The 15,882-nt window shown below is 35.5% G+C and overlaps 1 protein-coding gene across 1 annotated transcript in view; it reads left to right on the forward strand.

Moving 5' to 3' along the window:
* Positions 1-14,370, forward strand: part of LOC136029145 (sphingosine-1-phosphate phosphatase 2-like) — a gene marked incomplete at its 3' end in the record, with an annotated part of 45,598 nt that extends 31,228 nt beyond the window's left edge. Inside the window, 2 exon segments of the mRNA XM_065707237.1 lie at positions 4,438-4,607; positions 14,145-14,370. Of these exon segments, the coding sequence (XP_065563309.1) occupies positions 4,438-4,607; positions 14,145-14,370 (396 nt within the window).
* Positions 14,371-15,882: the final 1,512 nt, after the last annotated feature.

The following is a 15,882-nucleotide window of genomic DNA, read 5'->3' on the forward strand; positions in this document are numbered from 1 at the left end:
GATTTTTTTGGAGGACAAAAATAATAATAGTAATGTGAAGTCACATGATTTTGGACGTCAAGTGAAAGCTTTATTTCTTGTAATTTTATGCTGAAAATTGTAGAAAATTGTAGTTTATTAGAGATGTACGACTTGTAGTAATGCGTTTCTTTTAATAGAGGGTAGATACATCGATATGTTTGATTATAGTCAGAAAAATACTTAATTTTGAGCGGTATATCTCACTTATTCACAGTTACAGTATTTTGACCGTCATACTCGAAATAATTTGGCTCTATTAACTTCATTTCCCAAAAACGAAGGGACTGGGTGTAGATTTATGAATACTTTAGCGAAAATCGAAGAACTTTCTCTTACATGATTTTTAAATCTAAAACTTTAAACAACATGCTGGAAATTCTTTGGAAAATGGTAAATTTTGAATCGATGTTGTTGACATGACACGCCTTTGTTTGTCATGAAAAATTATAACTGACATTTGCGTGATTTTCTCCTTTGTTTTAATTTTGTTACGTCGTACTTTCATTTTGAAAATTTAGTCTGAAAAGATTGTGGGTAGGCTGGGTTTTACCAGAGTCAACGTGCTGGCATTGACATGGTAAATAGTGTCCTAAATAGTGACATGGTAAACAAGTCCTGTACATAGTTTTTTCCGGACGCTTTATATAGATGGAGATTTTTTCAGAAACTTAGGAGGGGCTCATTTGATCAAAAATTGAAAGTGCTAGTACCCTTTCTAAAGGGTAGAAATGGTTGGAAGGAAATAGTCCTTCGCCTGTGCCCTTTTTGCCCCTGGAAACCCCTGTGATTCCATGGTATCGGATCGAATAAGTATGCCTCTGGGGGTCGACATGACCGTGCAGCTTCAGGGGAAATGACCCTAGAATATGTAAATCATCCATTATTCACAGGTGGTTTTAGTAAAAAAGATGGGTGTGTTTGGTATTGGCTGTCTAGTAAGCTTGTAACTCTTAGAAAGCGTTAAATTGGCCAAGATATCCCATGGTTTCCCAAGGGTAAAAACATTTTGTATAAGGAGATAAAAAATAATTTTCTCTGATCTGCCTAAAAGTTTCTGCACTTTTAGATCTTATAGAACTTTAGGTCAATCTATCCACGGTTAAGTAGCAAGGTAAATCAAAAGCCACTAAGCAGTCCTGTGTTATCAAAAGGGTGTATCCGCAACATTTATTGAAGGGCTTGGGGATGTATTTGAAACTTGCAGGTAGTGTTGGGAGGTGATAAAATTTTATGCAAGTTTTTTTTTTCTCTGAGACTCTCTGGGACTTCCACGACGGAGTAGCGATGTAGATCGAAAAAAACTAAATGTAACAACCGAATCAAAATTATTTTCAACTTCTTGGAACGGTGAAATTAGACTTGGAGAGGGGTTAGAGGAGAAAGGCTAAAAAAAGGTTTGCTTGTTTCCTGTTCGTCTTAAATTTTGTCTTTATGTGCCCGACTAGGACATGCCCCGTGAATTATCGAGGTAAATTGAAAGACTTGCAGGCAGCTTAAGGATATACCATAACATATCTACACTATTTTGGGATCGACGGGGGGCATCGCAGTTGGTACTTCAGGTAGTATTAGGGTGCAAAGGGCATTGTATTTTTAACTGATGAGGGGTTCAAAAAAAATTTTCTTCAATCCATCTATAGGTGTTTTGCTGTGACAATTTTTTGTCTCCAGGTCATTGGCTCATGCATAAACAGAGCCTGAAAAGGGGGCCGAAACTTCTATGACACAAAAATATCTAAATTTTTTTCTCTCTCTCTTCGGTTGGCTTGAAACAGAGAAAGGGAACTTCAGTGAAGCCTAAAATATTGAAAAAAATCTAGTCTTGGGAAGGTTTGATGGCGTTAGCCCCGCTCTTATTTATGGCCATTTTATTAAAGTTTTGAGTTTTGCTTAATTATTTATTTAATTTCTTTTCATTTTAGCTTTTGTCTAAATTCTATGACAATACATGTTATTGTTAAGTTTGGTTGGCTAATGCCTTGAATTTCTGTTCATTTAAAGCTTGACTTATTACATGACTATTTTTCTGCTTGTTTCATGTTGTTTTATTGCTTTATTTTTGTTCGAAAAGCTATTTTTTTCGATAATGGTTTTGAATTGAATTTTGAAGAATCATCTCGCCTCGCTTTTTAATGACAAAGTGCTCTCCTAGCCCCACTAGGGTCGGCATAAATTGCTGATATTACAATTTCTCCTAAGCTTGCCCTTTTTTTTTAGCTTGTCTGAGTCACAAGGTTTTAAAAATGATTATAAACATGTTATAATGGACAAAACTATTATTATTATTAGTTAATCAGTTCAGAACTCATATTTATTATTTTGACTGCTTTGTGAGTTTTGCGGGTTCATGCTCCTCTGCTGATTAAGCTGATTTTTTCTTGGTTAACCTTATTATGGATTGAGTTTGGCCAGTTTAAACTATTTTTGCTGGTTGAATTTAACTTGGTTGAAATTTGTGTTTGTGGAGATATGCTACATTAGAGATTACATGAGTTGGACTTTAATTGAGTTGCGTTTTGCGTTTGTTAAATTTTGATTGCACTTAGTTTAGCTGTGTTCAGTTTTGTCGTGTTGAATTTGACCTGGATTGGGTTTTGGACTTGTTAAGCTTGGTATAGGCTGAGCTTTGTCGGGTTAAATTTTACCTGAATTGGGTTTCGGACTTGTTAGGCTTGGCATAGGCTGAGTTTTGTCGGGTTAAATTTTACCTGAATTGGGTTTTGGACTTGTTAAGCTTGGCATAGGCTGAGTTTTGTCGGGTTAAATCTTACCTGAATTGGGTTTTGGACTTGTTAAGCTTGGCATGGGCTGAGTTTTGTCGGGTTAAATTTTACCTGAATTGGGTTTTGGACTTGTTAAGCTTGGCATAGGCTGAGTTTTGTCGGGTTAAATTTTGCTTGAGCCAAGTTTTGTTTATTGAGTTTTGCTTGAGTTGGGTTTTACATGGGTTAATTTGTGCCTGGTTGAATTTTGCCAGTTTGAGTCTTATTGATCTCAAGCTGAACTTTGTGTAAGTTGAGTTTTGCCTTGTTGAAATTTGCCTTGTCCACTTTTGGGCAGGGTGAGTTTTTTTTAGAGCCGAAATTAACAATTGAGCTTATATGATAATTTACAAATGAGTTTTTTAATTTGAGGCTCTGTGTTTGTCATGTCAGAAAGCGTTTAGATGATTTATATCCAGTGAGATAGATATTCGATCTTAACACAGTTCTAAGACCTTTTTGCGCTTTTACAATATAGAATAACAACGAACCAAGTTAACAGTCTGTTATTCACTTAAATAATTTGGGTTGTGTTACTAGTTAATATGGGGACAATAACCGCAGCACTAGCTAAGTCTAGCTTGTATTAACATGTCGAAATTGGTTTCTCGTTAAAGCTTTCAACCACCAATTTTTTCATTAAAAGCCAGTTTTATTTGGCCAGACCAGACTCGGCTTATTGGACCTTGCTTGATAGCAAAGATTCATGACGCTTTTTTTTATATGGTCTCTTAAAGTACTAACAGAAATTTACATTATTGCCAATTTTTTCACACTTCTCCCCCTCAAAGATTTCTCCCCCTCCCCCAGTCAAAGAGGTTTTAATACTTGGGGGAAATTGTTCTATCTGTCAAAAAAGACCTCTTTTTTTACCTCACTGGAATAATTTTGTGATTCTACCACATGTCCCCCTCGCTAGGATTCAAAAGATTTGTGTGAGTTCACTTTTCTGAGGCATGAAAGATGCTAAGGATACATGAGAAGAGAGATATGAAGCGAAATATTGATTGCCATTAAAAAACGGTGCTTTGGAGAAAAGATTCGATCTTTTAAGACATGCTTAACTCTTATTGCAAAAAAATAGAAACTTATTTACCACTTAGACATGATGAAAATCTCTATTTCAACCGAATTGAAGGAATGTATAGGTTTCCTCTGTGTCGGAACGAATAGTGATGGGTCTTTTTTGCTCTCTGGTGATAGTAAACTTTTCTCTGTGTAATAATCTTACCTGTATTTCTCTAATCATGACAAATATACCTGGAAACAGGGAGAGGGAATCAGCCTCCCAAGATTTACCTGAAGGACCGCTCTCAGGAAAATTAGAAATTTCTTGCCTCAAGGAATTGTTTGCATGTGTTTTTCGGGTTTTTAACAGCTCTCCTTCCAAAAAAAATCTCTAATGTTTGACTTGTGGCTAATGGAAATTTAAAACTTCTTAGAAAATAAAAACTGATTATGTAATTTGTTAATTTTTTTTCTAACTAAGAGATGCGGCTTTTGACTTATCTTAATAACAGTACTGATAACATCTTAAAAAAAAAAAAAAAAAAAAAAATCAGTATCTTAAGGCTACCTTGAAACATTTCATTGTGTGATGAACAGCAGTAAGATCTCGGTCGTAACAAAAAAAATAACATTTTTTATTATTTAGGACGTCCTAGGAGGAATCAGTCTGGCTGTGTTGATGCTTCCTATATTACTCCCTCTAGTTGATTGGCTTGACTCCTTCTTGCTAACCCATCCATCCTCACCCATTGTTATTTTAGTTACTTCAATTACCATGTTGATTTTAGCACCTGAGTCAGCTACGTTAGTCACAAAGTAAGTATTTTTTCCTCTTTTCAATTGACGAATCAAAAAATATTTAGCCAGTGAGAATTGAGAGTGTTATTGAGATTAACTAAACTAATAAGAGGGCCAAATTTATATCTATCCCGTTAAAGCATATAAAATGGACTGCCATCTATCGTACCTGTGCAAAAACAAAAAATCTGATGTTCAAACATGTTTAGCTAATCTATCATAATGCGCAAGCCACCCCATAGTCACACTTTTGGATCAAAATACAACACACCTGACTACAGCGTCTGGTAAAGAAGTATATTTAATCCAGTATACAAAAACATGCAAAAAGAGTTTATGTAAATTCAAATATAACAGATTTCTACCGTTGGTAATTGTTTATGGGGAGGGAGTAGGATTCATGAAGTTTCTAAGTCTTGTTGGATTTGGGAAGGCGTTGGTAACAGAATCCAAGTTGCACACTCAAGGCTGTATCTATTGGTAGTTGGACCTATTTTCTCGCTAAAATTCCCTCTGCGACTCGTAAAAACGTAACTAAAATGCACATAAACAAATTTTTGATGCGTTTTCCAAAGTTCTTTTTTTATTACCCCCCGTCCCCACCCAGCAAATTTCCTAGAGGCCGCAAGATGTCAATCATAAAATGTATTATTTAAAGTTGGAGATAGTAACATTTTTGATGAATTTTATGCAAACCTGAAGGAATAAAAGCATAAAATCCCTTATTTCCGTTCGGATTACTATGGAAACACCTAATGGGATAAAATTCCATTAGGTGTTTTTATTAGGGGATTTTAGGGCCTTGCTTGCATCCCAGCTTATGCTGATTTGGCATGCTGAATACTAATGTCGATAGACTTCTATAATTTTATAATGTAATATATGTGATAATAAATGGACCTTAAGGTAGCATAGTACTCTTATAAGGGCAAAACTTTATGATTTTTTTTATAATTTGCAAACAAAGACAAGTATTTTGTTGGAAGTAAAGATTGAAGTTAAAATGAACAAAATATTCGTAATTGCTATTACGGCACATAAGACCAATGAGTAGCCTTATAAATCAGTCAATTTATATTTATGAAAACTAAGGCTTTACTTTAAAAATACAAAATAGATGCAGAAAAAAAACTAGGATGTTGTTTCGAGTGTAAAAGTTATTTAGATGCCCACAGAAAAGAACTGACTAATCTATGAGGTTCTAAATCATTTCTGGCCAGCCAGGATATCAGTAACTTTTAGTACACTATTCAAATTCTCTTAAAACCTAAAACCCAAGCCAAAAAATGGAAATGCTATTTTTGTTTCCGAAAAGTAATTCAGTAGCATGAATATAAATTGACTGATTCATAAGGCTACTCATTGATCTTATGTGCCGTAATAGCAATAGCTCTTAATGTCAAGTTTTAAACTTTAGAACCATATTTTATTTTTGCTTGAAATCAAAAAACTAATAAACCGTAATAAAAATCCAAAACAATAGTAAAAATAATTCAGAACTTATCTTCCAGAAGGGAAGATCTGTCCTTTTTCTTCTTCTACAATTTCTTCAGATTTTTATCCAATTGTGCGTCTGTGCACTGTTGAGAAGTTGAATGAAAAATCTGTTTCTATTTTCTATTTTATTTGTATATTATCTCTATTTTATCTCTTTTATTTCTATTTATCTCTTTCTACTTTATTTTTGCCTGAAATCAAAAATTAATAAACCGTAATACAAATCCAAAACAATAGTAAAAATCGTTCAGAACTTATCCTCTAGAAAGGAATTTTCCTTCTTTTACAGTTTCTTCAAATTTTTATCCAATTGTGCGCCTGTGCACTGTTCAGAAGTTGAATGAAAAATCTCTTTCTATTTTCTAGTTATCTCTATTTTATCTCTTATATTTCTATATGTCTCTTTCTATTTTATTTTGCTTGAAATCAAAAACTAATAAACCGTAATACAAATCCAAAACAATAGTAAAAATTATTCAGAACTTATCCTCTAGAAGGGAATTTTCCTTCTTCTACAGTTTCTTCAGATTTTTATCCAATTGTGCGCCTGTGCACCGTTCAGAAGTTGAATGAAAAATCTCTTTCTATTTTCTCTGTTATCTCTATTTTATCTTTTTTATTTTTATTTATCTCTTTCTATTTTATTTTTGCTTGGAATAAAAAACTAATAAACCGTAATACAAATCCAAAACAATAGTAAAAATCATCCAGAACTTATCCTCCAGAAGGGAATTTTTCTTCTACAATTTCTTCAGATTTTTATCCAATTGTGCGCCTGTGCATCGTTCAGAACAATAGTAAAAATCATCCAGAACTTATCCTCCAGAAGGGAATTTTTCTTCTACAATTTCTTCAGATTTTATCCAATTGTGCGCCTGTGCACCGTTCAGAACAATAGTAAAAATCATCCAGAACTTATCCTCCAGAAGGGAATTTTTCTTCTACAATTTCTTCAGATTTTTATCCAATTGTGCGCCTGTGCATCGTTCAGAAGTTGAGTGAAAAATCTCTCTTTTAGAGAAGTAGCATCTTTCCACTTAATGTTCCTCCTATAGTACTCAAAGGTTTCAGCGATAGATTGTCTACTTTCGTGCTAATATCGTTAATTTAGTAACTAGTTCAGGGGCTTGCCCCCTTACTCCATCTTTGTCTAGGTTGTCTTAGAAATGTGTGACAGACTTTTGAGAAGTAAATGTTATACCCCTTATAATCAGTTTAGAAATATCAAACGCAATTCCGCCTGTCATCAGTTAGTGAGTCTCTTTGATGTCATGCGTTAAAATTTTTAAGTACCAAATACCTAAATTAATCTTATTCTAGCTCTAGCTGATTTTCAGATAGTTTTCGATTTGTTCCATCGCAAAGTACATACTAGCAAACGTTTATATGAATTTCATGTTGAATATTTCGAATATTTATATATATATATATATATATATATATATATATATATATATACTAGCTGTTGGGGTGGCGCTTTGCGCCACCCCAACACCTAGTTGGTGGGGGCGCTTCGCGCCCCCCCCAAGCCCCCCCGCACGCGTAAGTCGTTACGCGCCATATTAGTTACGCGCCATATTAGTTACGCGCCATTGTAGTTGTGTCCCTGTGTCCCACCTGTGAATATAGATAGATTTATATATGTGTTTCAAACTACGTAAAAATTGCGAATATACAACATTCTTGGCTTTCCCATTGTCTGTCCATATACAAAGCCGTATGTACTAATAATGACGTCATATGCAAACGCTCTTTTTACAAACAAACAAACATGCATACACACAACTCGTTTTTATATAGATAGATAGATAGATAGATACAATACAAATTAACTACGTAAAACTTGTGAATATACAACAGTCTTCGCTGTCCCATTGTCTGTGCGTATAAATAGATTGTCAGGTTTACCGACCCTCAAAGATGCAACATACAATTGTACATTGGTAAAGCAATCTGTATTAAGATCTATACCGCATTTTTCTAGTGATTGCCCTTGAGCTTTGTTGATGGTGGTTGCAAATGCTAATCGAATTGGGAATTGCAATCTTTTAAATTGAAAAAGCAGATCCGTTGGAATCATGGGAATGCGAGGAATAAGAACAGCCTCACCCTCATAAGGCCCTGTCAAGATTGTGGCATCTATTAGGTGTTTTTTTTTTTACGGCAAGTCGCGTGCCATTGCAAAGCTTTGGTGGGTTGATATTTCTTAAAAGTATTATTGGTACGCCTATTTTTAGTTGTAGCAGGTGTGGTGGACACCCTGAAGGATCTATGGAATTTAAAAATTCAGATGGATAATTAACCGCTTCATTTGGTTCCGAAATACAAATTAACTGCGTAAAACTTGCGAATATACAACATTCTTCGCTGTCCAATTCTCGCTGCATATAAATAGATTGTCAGGTTTACCGACCCTCGAACATGCAACGTACAATTGTCCATGGGAAAAACAATCAGTATTAAGATCAATACCACATTTTTCTAATGATTGACCTTGAGCTTTGTTAATGGTGATTGCAAATGCTAATCGAATTGGGAATTGCAATCTTTTAAATTGAAAAGGCAGATCTGTTGGAATCATGGGAATGCGAGGAATAAGAACAGCCTCACCCTCAAAAGGCCCTGTCAGGATTGTGGCCTCTATTAGGTTTTCCATTGTTTTTTTTTACGGCAAGTCGAGTGCCATTGCAAAGCTTTGGTGGGTTTATGTTACGTAACAATATTATTGGTACGCCTATTTTTAGTTGTAGCACGTGTGGTGGAAACCCTGAAAGATCTATGGAATTTAAAAATTCAGATGGATAATTAACCGCTTCATTTGGTTCCAAAACTGTGTCGACTGACTTGTAAAGGACTGCCTGGTCTTGAATCTTGGTCAAAACAATATTGTTGATTTCGTGGACGTCTATATTTTTGGGTGCGAGAATCGCTCTTTCACTTAGCCATTTATTATTTTTATAATTTTTTAGAATATTCGGAAATACTTTTTCAATCAATTCATTTTTGGACGTCACTAAATTACAGAAATCAGCAGGTAGTTGTATACGTCCTGAAATTGAGTCTACTGGGAGCTTTCCGTTTCCCATTGCCAGCAATTGATCTGAAAATGTTTGACCAGAGTCATCGTTTTGCAATCGGACACGCATATTTGTAGTTAATTTTAATGTTTTTACGTGTGCCCATAAATTAGAATTTTTCAGGCAAGCATTCATTTCGTCTGCAGGAGTTGATCTAGGTATTATAGGTAATGTTTGCCTGAAATCTCCCGCAAGCAATATTAAGGTGCTGCCAAAGGGTTTCGACTTCCCTCGCAAATCTTTCAAGCATTGATCCAGAGCCTCGAGCGATTTTTTGTGTGCCATTGTGCACTCATCCCAAATAATAAGTTTGCATTGCTGCAATACTTTACCCATCCCAGATGATTTGGAAATATTGCACGTGGGAGTTTCTGTAGAATGCAAGTTCAGAGGCAATTTCAAAGCGGAATGAGCAGTTCTTCCACCAGGCAGCAATGTTGCGGCTATTCCGGACGACGCAATTGCCAACGCTATATCATTTTTAGATCGAATTGATGCCAGAATCAGTTTTATCACAAACGTTTTACCAGTACCTCCTGGCGCATCCAAAAAGAAAATTTCTCCAACGTTGTTATCGACACAATGCATTATCGTATCATAAATGTCTTTTTGTTCCGACGTTAACTTGGAAATGTTATTTTGTACATGTCATGTATAGTACCATTTACAGTCCTCAAATACTCAAAGGATGTCGGACCGGGTACATTCACCAAAAGCAGGCGTAGAAAGAAGCATTCATGTTGATTGGGGTGAACGGTGTAGAGTCTTCCTATCGTGGTATCTTTGAAGATGGTAGGTTGGCCGTCGACTGACTTACCCTGTTTTCGACGTTCAAATACTTTATTTTTAGTATTCCACGTGTAATACGAAGACACTTCAGTATACAGCAGTTTTTTCGCAAAAGAATCATTTTTGCAAAGCGAAAAAAAAGCTGTTAATGTTGTATCCGGTGGATTTTCACTTTCTCTTTTAGCAGCAAGTCTGCTTCTGCGTTGCTCTAGTAGTTCCTCGGCACGCCTTGTTTTTTCACTTTCTCTTTTAGCAGCAAGTCTGCTTTCGCGTTGCTCTGGTAGTTCCTCGGCACGCTTTCTTTTCTGACTTTCTCTATCAGCAGCAAGTTTTTTGGCATAGACTCTTTGAGCATCTTCATCAGTCATTATAAACTTAAGCATTAATAGAATTCTACGCGAACATACGTCTTATATAACTTGAATGACGTCACGCCTTCAAAGCAAAAATGATGGCAACTAATTTCATGACGTCAGCCGAAACATGACGGCGAACATATGTCTTATATAACTTGAATGATGTCACCTTCAAAGCAAAAATGATGGCAACTAATTTCATGACGTCAGCCGAAACATGACGTCACCTGATCCATCCACAGATCCACACACAGACAACTTATTTTTATATATATAGATATATATGTACTTTTTTAGTTTACATTAGAGTCTTGCATTAGGCTAATCAGGCTCTTACACATTCCTGATTTTGGTTGTTTTGTTTTCCGTTTTCGTTAGAGGCTTTCTTTTTTATCGCCTTTTTTGAGATTTTGCTTGCGTGTCTTTTTTGCTTTTTTTCACTTTTTATCTTTTGTTCACTACTCTTCCATTTTTTACGGTTTTTATAGTGTAAGAAATATAATTATTAAATATTTTTGCCATTGAGCCCCTTACCAGAGCTCTGAATATGCAAAGTATATTTTAGAAAAGGGATGGTGATATTTATCTTATTAGACTATTGTAAAAACCTAGTAAATACCCAAACGCCTAAAACCCAAAGATCAAACTTTATGTAACACAGCAACAAGTTATTGTGTAACATCATTCGAAAATAAGCCTTGAAATCTCCAGAAAAATTTATGAATATTTTTGTTTCATCATTATTATTATTTTAAAAAACTGAAGGGTACTCGAGTTCGAATTTCTGTTTCTTTTTTTCTATTAGTGAAAGCGAGGAGTGGGCAAACATTTTGTTTCGGAGGATCACATTGTAAGTTTCATTGCTAACGAGGTCTGCATATATTACATATGCCCTAAATACAATTCACAATAAAACATGGATTAATGTTACAATATAACCATGTATTATTTAATTAACCTTCACACTACGTTACAAAATTACAATATATTTACTATTCAAAATAGAACAGTTTCTAATCAGATTATTACGTTATACAGTGTGTATAATATGTTCCAATCAAAGAAAATAAAATTGACGCAAGATCGTAATGCTCAACAGATATACAGGCTGCATAATATGCTCTGGTGGCCCAAATGTGGCCTGAGGGTCTTAGTTTGCCCATTCTTAGAGAAATAAGATTTTTTTTAATAACTTTGATTGGTTCAAAGTAAATTAGTCCTTACTGGGAAATCCATTGGTGTTACCATTTGAAGGGATGGCAGTTCCTTTGTGCAGAATGAAATAGAATCTATTTCAAACAATCATTACATTACCCTGTAAAGTACACAAAGGAATGCTAAAATCGGAACAAAGCTCGAACCTTTGGCCATTAACAATAACGTAAACATGTTAATGCCTAACTTGAAAACTAGAACTTTTCTTTTTCTTGAATCAAGGAATGGGGAGCAGTGGGGGGGGGGGGCAGAAATAGGAAAAAATAAGAAACAAATTTGAAACCTAATTGTCGTAATTTACTACAACTACTGCTACTACTAATAACTCACCGCAGCACCAAACCGCCTGAGGCTACTACTACCCATGTTCCTCCTCCATCCAAATCTATTCAAGCCTCCCTCTGTACACCCTCCTAGGAAGCTCCCATTTCCCTTAAATATATCTTTAAGACTTCCTCTCAACCTTACCACGCATGATCTACTTTCTGTTTAGCCCTTGACGGTTGGCCGAAAAGGACAATCTTTGGAAATCTGTTATCCTTCATCTTCAAAACGTGCCATCTCAAACATCTCGTAGCCATCTCAACCTTTCTCTCATTATAGCCCTGAAATGCAGGATTGAACCATACTTTTCGTACGGCCTACTGTTTGAAATACGGTCAGTCAGCCGCCTTTCGGAGCGTCCATGCTTCAGAGCCATATTTGACCACTCTGTAGCTTCCATTATACTAATCTTGGTTTACAGACTTATCTTCTTATTCTTTTAAACTTTTTTTACCTTTGAAAAAACACCATGAGCCTTGTCTATTCTACTTTTAACATCTTCACTGCTCCCACCTTGTTTACTAATAAAACTACCAGGGTAAGTGAAGCTGTCCACCTGGTCAATCTTTTCGTTTCCGAATGTCGCCTTTTCATGTTCACATCTTTCTAAACTTTGCGACGTAGACGTAGTCTTCTTAACATTATTTTCAAACCTATTTTAGCACCCTGAATCTGTAAAACCTCTATAGGTTAATTCAATTCCATCTAGGATGCTTAAATCATCAGGATAATCTAAGTCCAGGAATGTTTTTCCTCCCGATTTGATTCCATTTTCTCCCATTGCTTTTCCTGTGCTCCTTAAGACAAAGTCCGTCTAAATGATCCATATAAGGGGATGGAACACCACCCTGCTTAGCTCTTTATTTAATACAAAACCAGCTGCTAACCTCATTTTCTACCTTAACCGTAGCTGTTTTATATTTGTTCATAGCAGTAATTACTTTTATATATTTGTCCGGTATACCATACAAGGATAAGACCCTCGCTAAAGCTCTTCTATCAACAAAATCGACCACTTCCTCATAATCTATAAAAATGAGGACCAAAGGTGTTTGATAACTCAGGCCCTTCTCATTTATTACCCTAAGAGTGAAAATTTGGCCGACACATCCTCTACCCTTTCTAAAACAGCATTGTTTTACCTGCGTGTATACTGATTATTTCTTTTATTGTGTCTATAACTATAACAAGAACATGCGAGAACATTTGTAAAATTAAGTTGAAGGTGTTTAAAACCGAAGTGACAACATATACTAATGTATTTAAAGATTGTTGCTGTTTATCAGGAGTCACTCCTCACTTAATTAGTGAAAAAAGTCAAAATCTCATTATTTCACATGGAAAAGGAAATTCAAATCTAAGCATGCATTTCAACCCGATTACACTCCGGCTCGGATTGTTTACGACTTTGAACCAACCAGTAGTTGCTGGAAGCATCCAAGAGCAAGATCCAAGTTCTGGTGGAGTGGTAGTCTCGGGATTTCCCTTGACCAAGCTGGAATTCTGCTGTCCGATGCAGAGGCCCTAGCTGCCGACCATCCCACGTGGAGAAGGTTGACGATGCTCTCAGCCGCACCCCAGCATGAGGTTTAAGTAAGTAAGAATGAAAAAGAATGTTCATGGTTTGCACAAAATTGCCACTAACCACAGAAAAACCTTCATAGGCGTCTGGTGGCTTGCTGACTTGGTTCACTCGCATTATGAACTAAAAATCCTATTGGTTTGGAGTTATGACGACAAAACATCGCCAAAAAGGCAAATGAAAATTGAATCTTGTCTGGATCTGTGTTAAAAATTAGATTCTGTAGTAACTAGGTTAAAAATTCAAAGGGAGCCATTTTTATCTGCAACCGAAAATTTTGTTTCTATTGAAGCCTGTCTTTAGGCATTCTAGTAAAGGGATATAATAATCTGATCTGTTGTGGTTGCCATCGTGTCCCTGTTTTTTCCTGTCTCTTTTCTCTTGTCTCTCTCTAGTTTTATGTTTGACTTGATGGATATAAAATTTTAATAAAGGATATGAAAGAGGCTGCTAGCTTAGATTTACCCCTAATTTTTTTGCCCCCCCCCCCTCACAAAACTTGAAATTACTTTTTTTGTGGTTTATCAATTGAAAATTTACCTTTTTGTATTTTCATTGAAAGAAACAGCTCTGGGCTTTAAGCACCCTCTCCCCAAACTGGAAATTCTAGGCGAGAAAATTGTTTACATATTTTTTTTAATCCTTGCACAGGTGTAATAGATCAGGTTTTAGTTTTTCCCAATAGCTGCTTTTATTCTGTGGATGTTTCTTTCAGGGAAGATACTACAGTGATAGTTGGCTCATTTTCTGGCCTTCAAATTGGAATGTGGTTTTTATTTGCAATTGGGCAAATCCAGGGACCACCATTGGAACCTCCTCATACTATATTGTGGCCTTCAGAGTCCCAGTTACTTTTAATGCTGCTGCGAACTCTCTTTGGCCTTATGTTGGGTTTCTTAGCAAGAGAAATTGGTAAAAGTTTGTCAATCAAATTCATGAAGGTATGTATAATTCTATTCATCATTTTATTCATCATGGGCTACTGGGGAATCTGAAACGGGCTACAAGCCAACACACTTTAAAATGAAAAGAATATGAATGCGTATTTTATAGAATCATAAAACTTACATACTTTCAATAAAAAGGAAAAAGTTTTTCCTGTGCTATTTCAACTATATATATATCCTCTCCTTAAACGAACCCATTTCATCATAGAACAGTATTTCCCCTTATTATCCATTGATACCCATACAGTGTTTTACATCAGTCCATAACAACTTAAACTCGGGCTTTTAAATGACAATCCAGGGAAACCTTCGTTTCTATGGACCCTATTGTCATTATCCACCACCTTGTCGCAGTACGGTATTGGAAATTTGAGACATTGTATAAGGGTGTTCAAACCTCTAAATTGATAGACCCTTGAAGAATTTTCGGTCAACATCCCTTTCGGGCCTTAAGATTTTAATTCTATGGCACTAAACAAAGAAAATGGAACTTTGCTTTGTGTCTAATATCTTTCACAACTCTAAGAGGATACCAGCTTTAAAAAGATAATATATTCTACATTAGATGTTTACGACTACCTGAGAAAAGAATGAGCTAGAGTAAAGTGGCCACATTGCAGGAAAAAACATAAGAACTGTTTTTATTACAGATGGTGTTGACATGTTAAACATAGGGTTCTCTGAGACATTAGATTTATGAATGAAGCTCTTTAGGTTTTTGGAAAGATCTTCATTGGGCATCTCCCTCCCCACCCCCATTTATTTTGGTTAAATCAATTGCACTTTGGAAAGGAATTTGCTTTTGTAGGTCACTTCAATCTTGATAGAAAGCTAGATTTAGAATCAGTGTAAAAATTACTTTACTGACCATGTGCTTCTTCCCTAGCTGTCGTTTGTCCGATTTCGCTTCCTGTTGGACACAGGTCAGTCTTTAATAGGTTAGGTACGCTAACGTTTACGCTCACTCTGATACAAAAAATCTTTTTTTTTTATGAAGCTATTTTTGTTCATTTTAGTCTGGTTTTAATTTTTCAAATTACTTCCATTTTAATAATACTATGTTATGCTCAAAATGATTTTTTTGCCTGTTTTAAGAGTTGGTTTTTGTTTTATTTTTTCATTTTTCTCGTTTGTAATTAAGAGTCTAAGTTTACGCCAGCGCGAACATATTATTAAAAATATCATGGTTACCTTAAAGACCCTTAATTCGTCTTGAAAATTTGTTGTTGTGAACCTTTGATAGGATAATATTAGAAATTGGCACATCTTCATTATATTTAACATAAATTCATATACTGTGTTTATTCGTTAGCCTATTTGATATTGGTGAAACCTAACATTGCTCCCTTGGAATTTTATCATCAAATTCCTCCTGCTTGTGGCTATCATGAGTATTTCAATCCTTAAACCTTTAATCTAACATTTCTAAGTTGCTTCACGCTTAAGTAAGAAGTGGCATGGACTTGCCAATGACCGATTTTAGTTTAATCGTAAAATCTATTCATA

Source organism: Artemia franciscana, chromosome 7 (assembly GCF_032884065.1).
Source record: "Artemia franciscana chromosome 7, ASM3288406v1, whole genome shotgun sequence".
NCBI lineage: Eukaryota > Metazoa > Arthropoda > Branchiopoda > Anostraca > Artemiidae > Artemia > Artemia franciscana.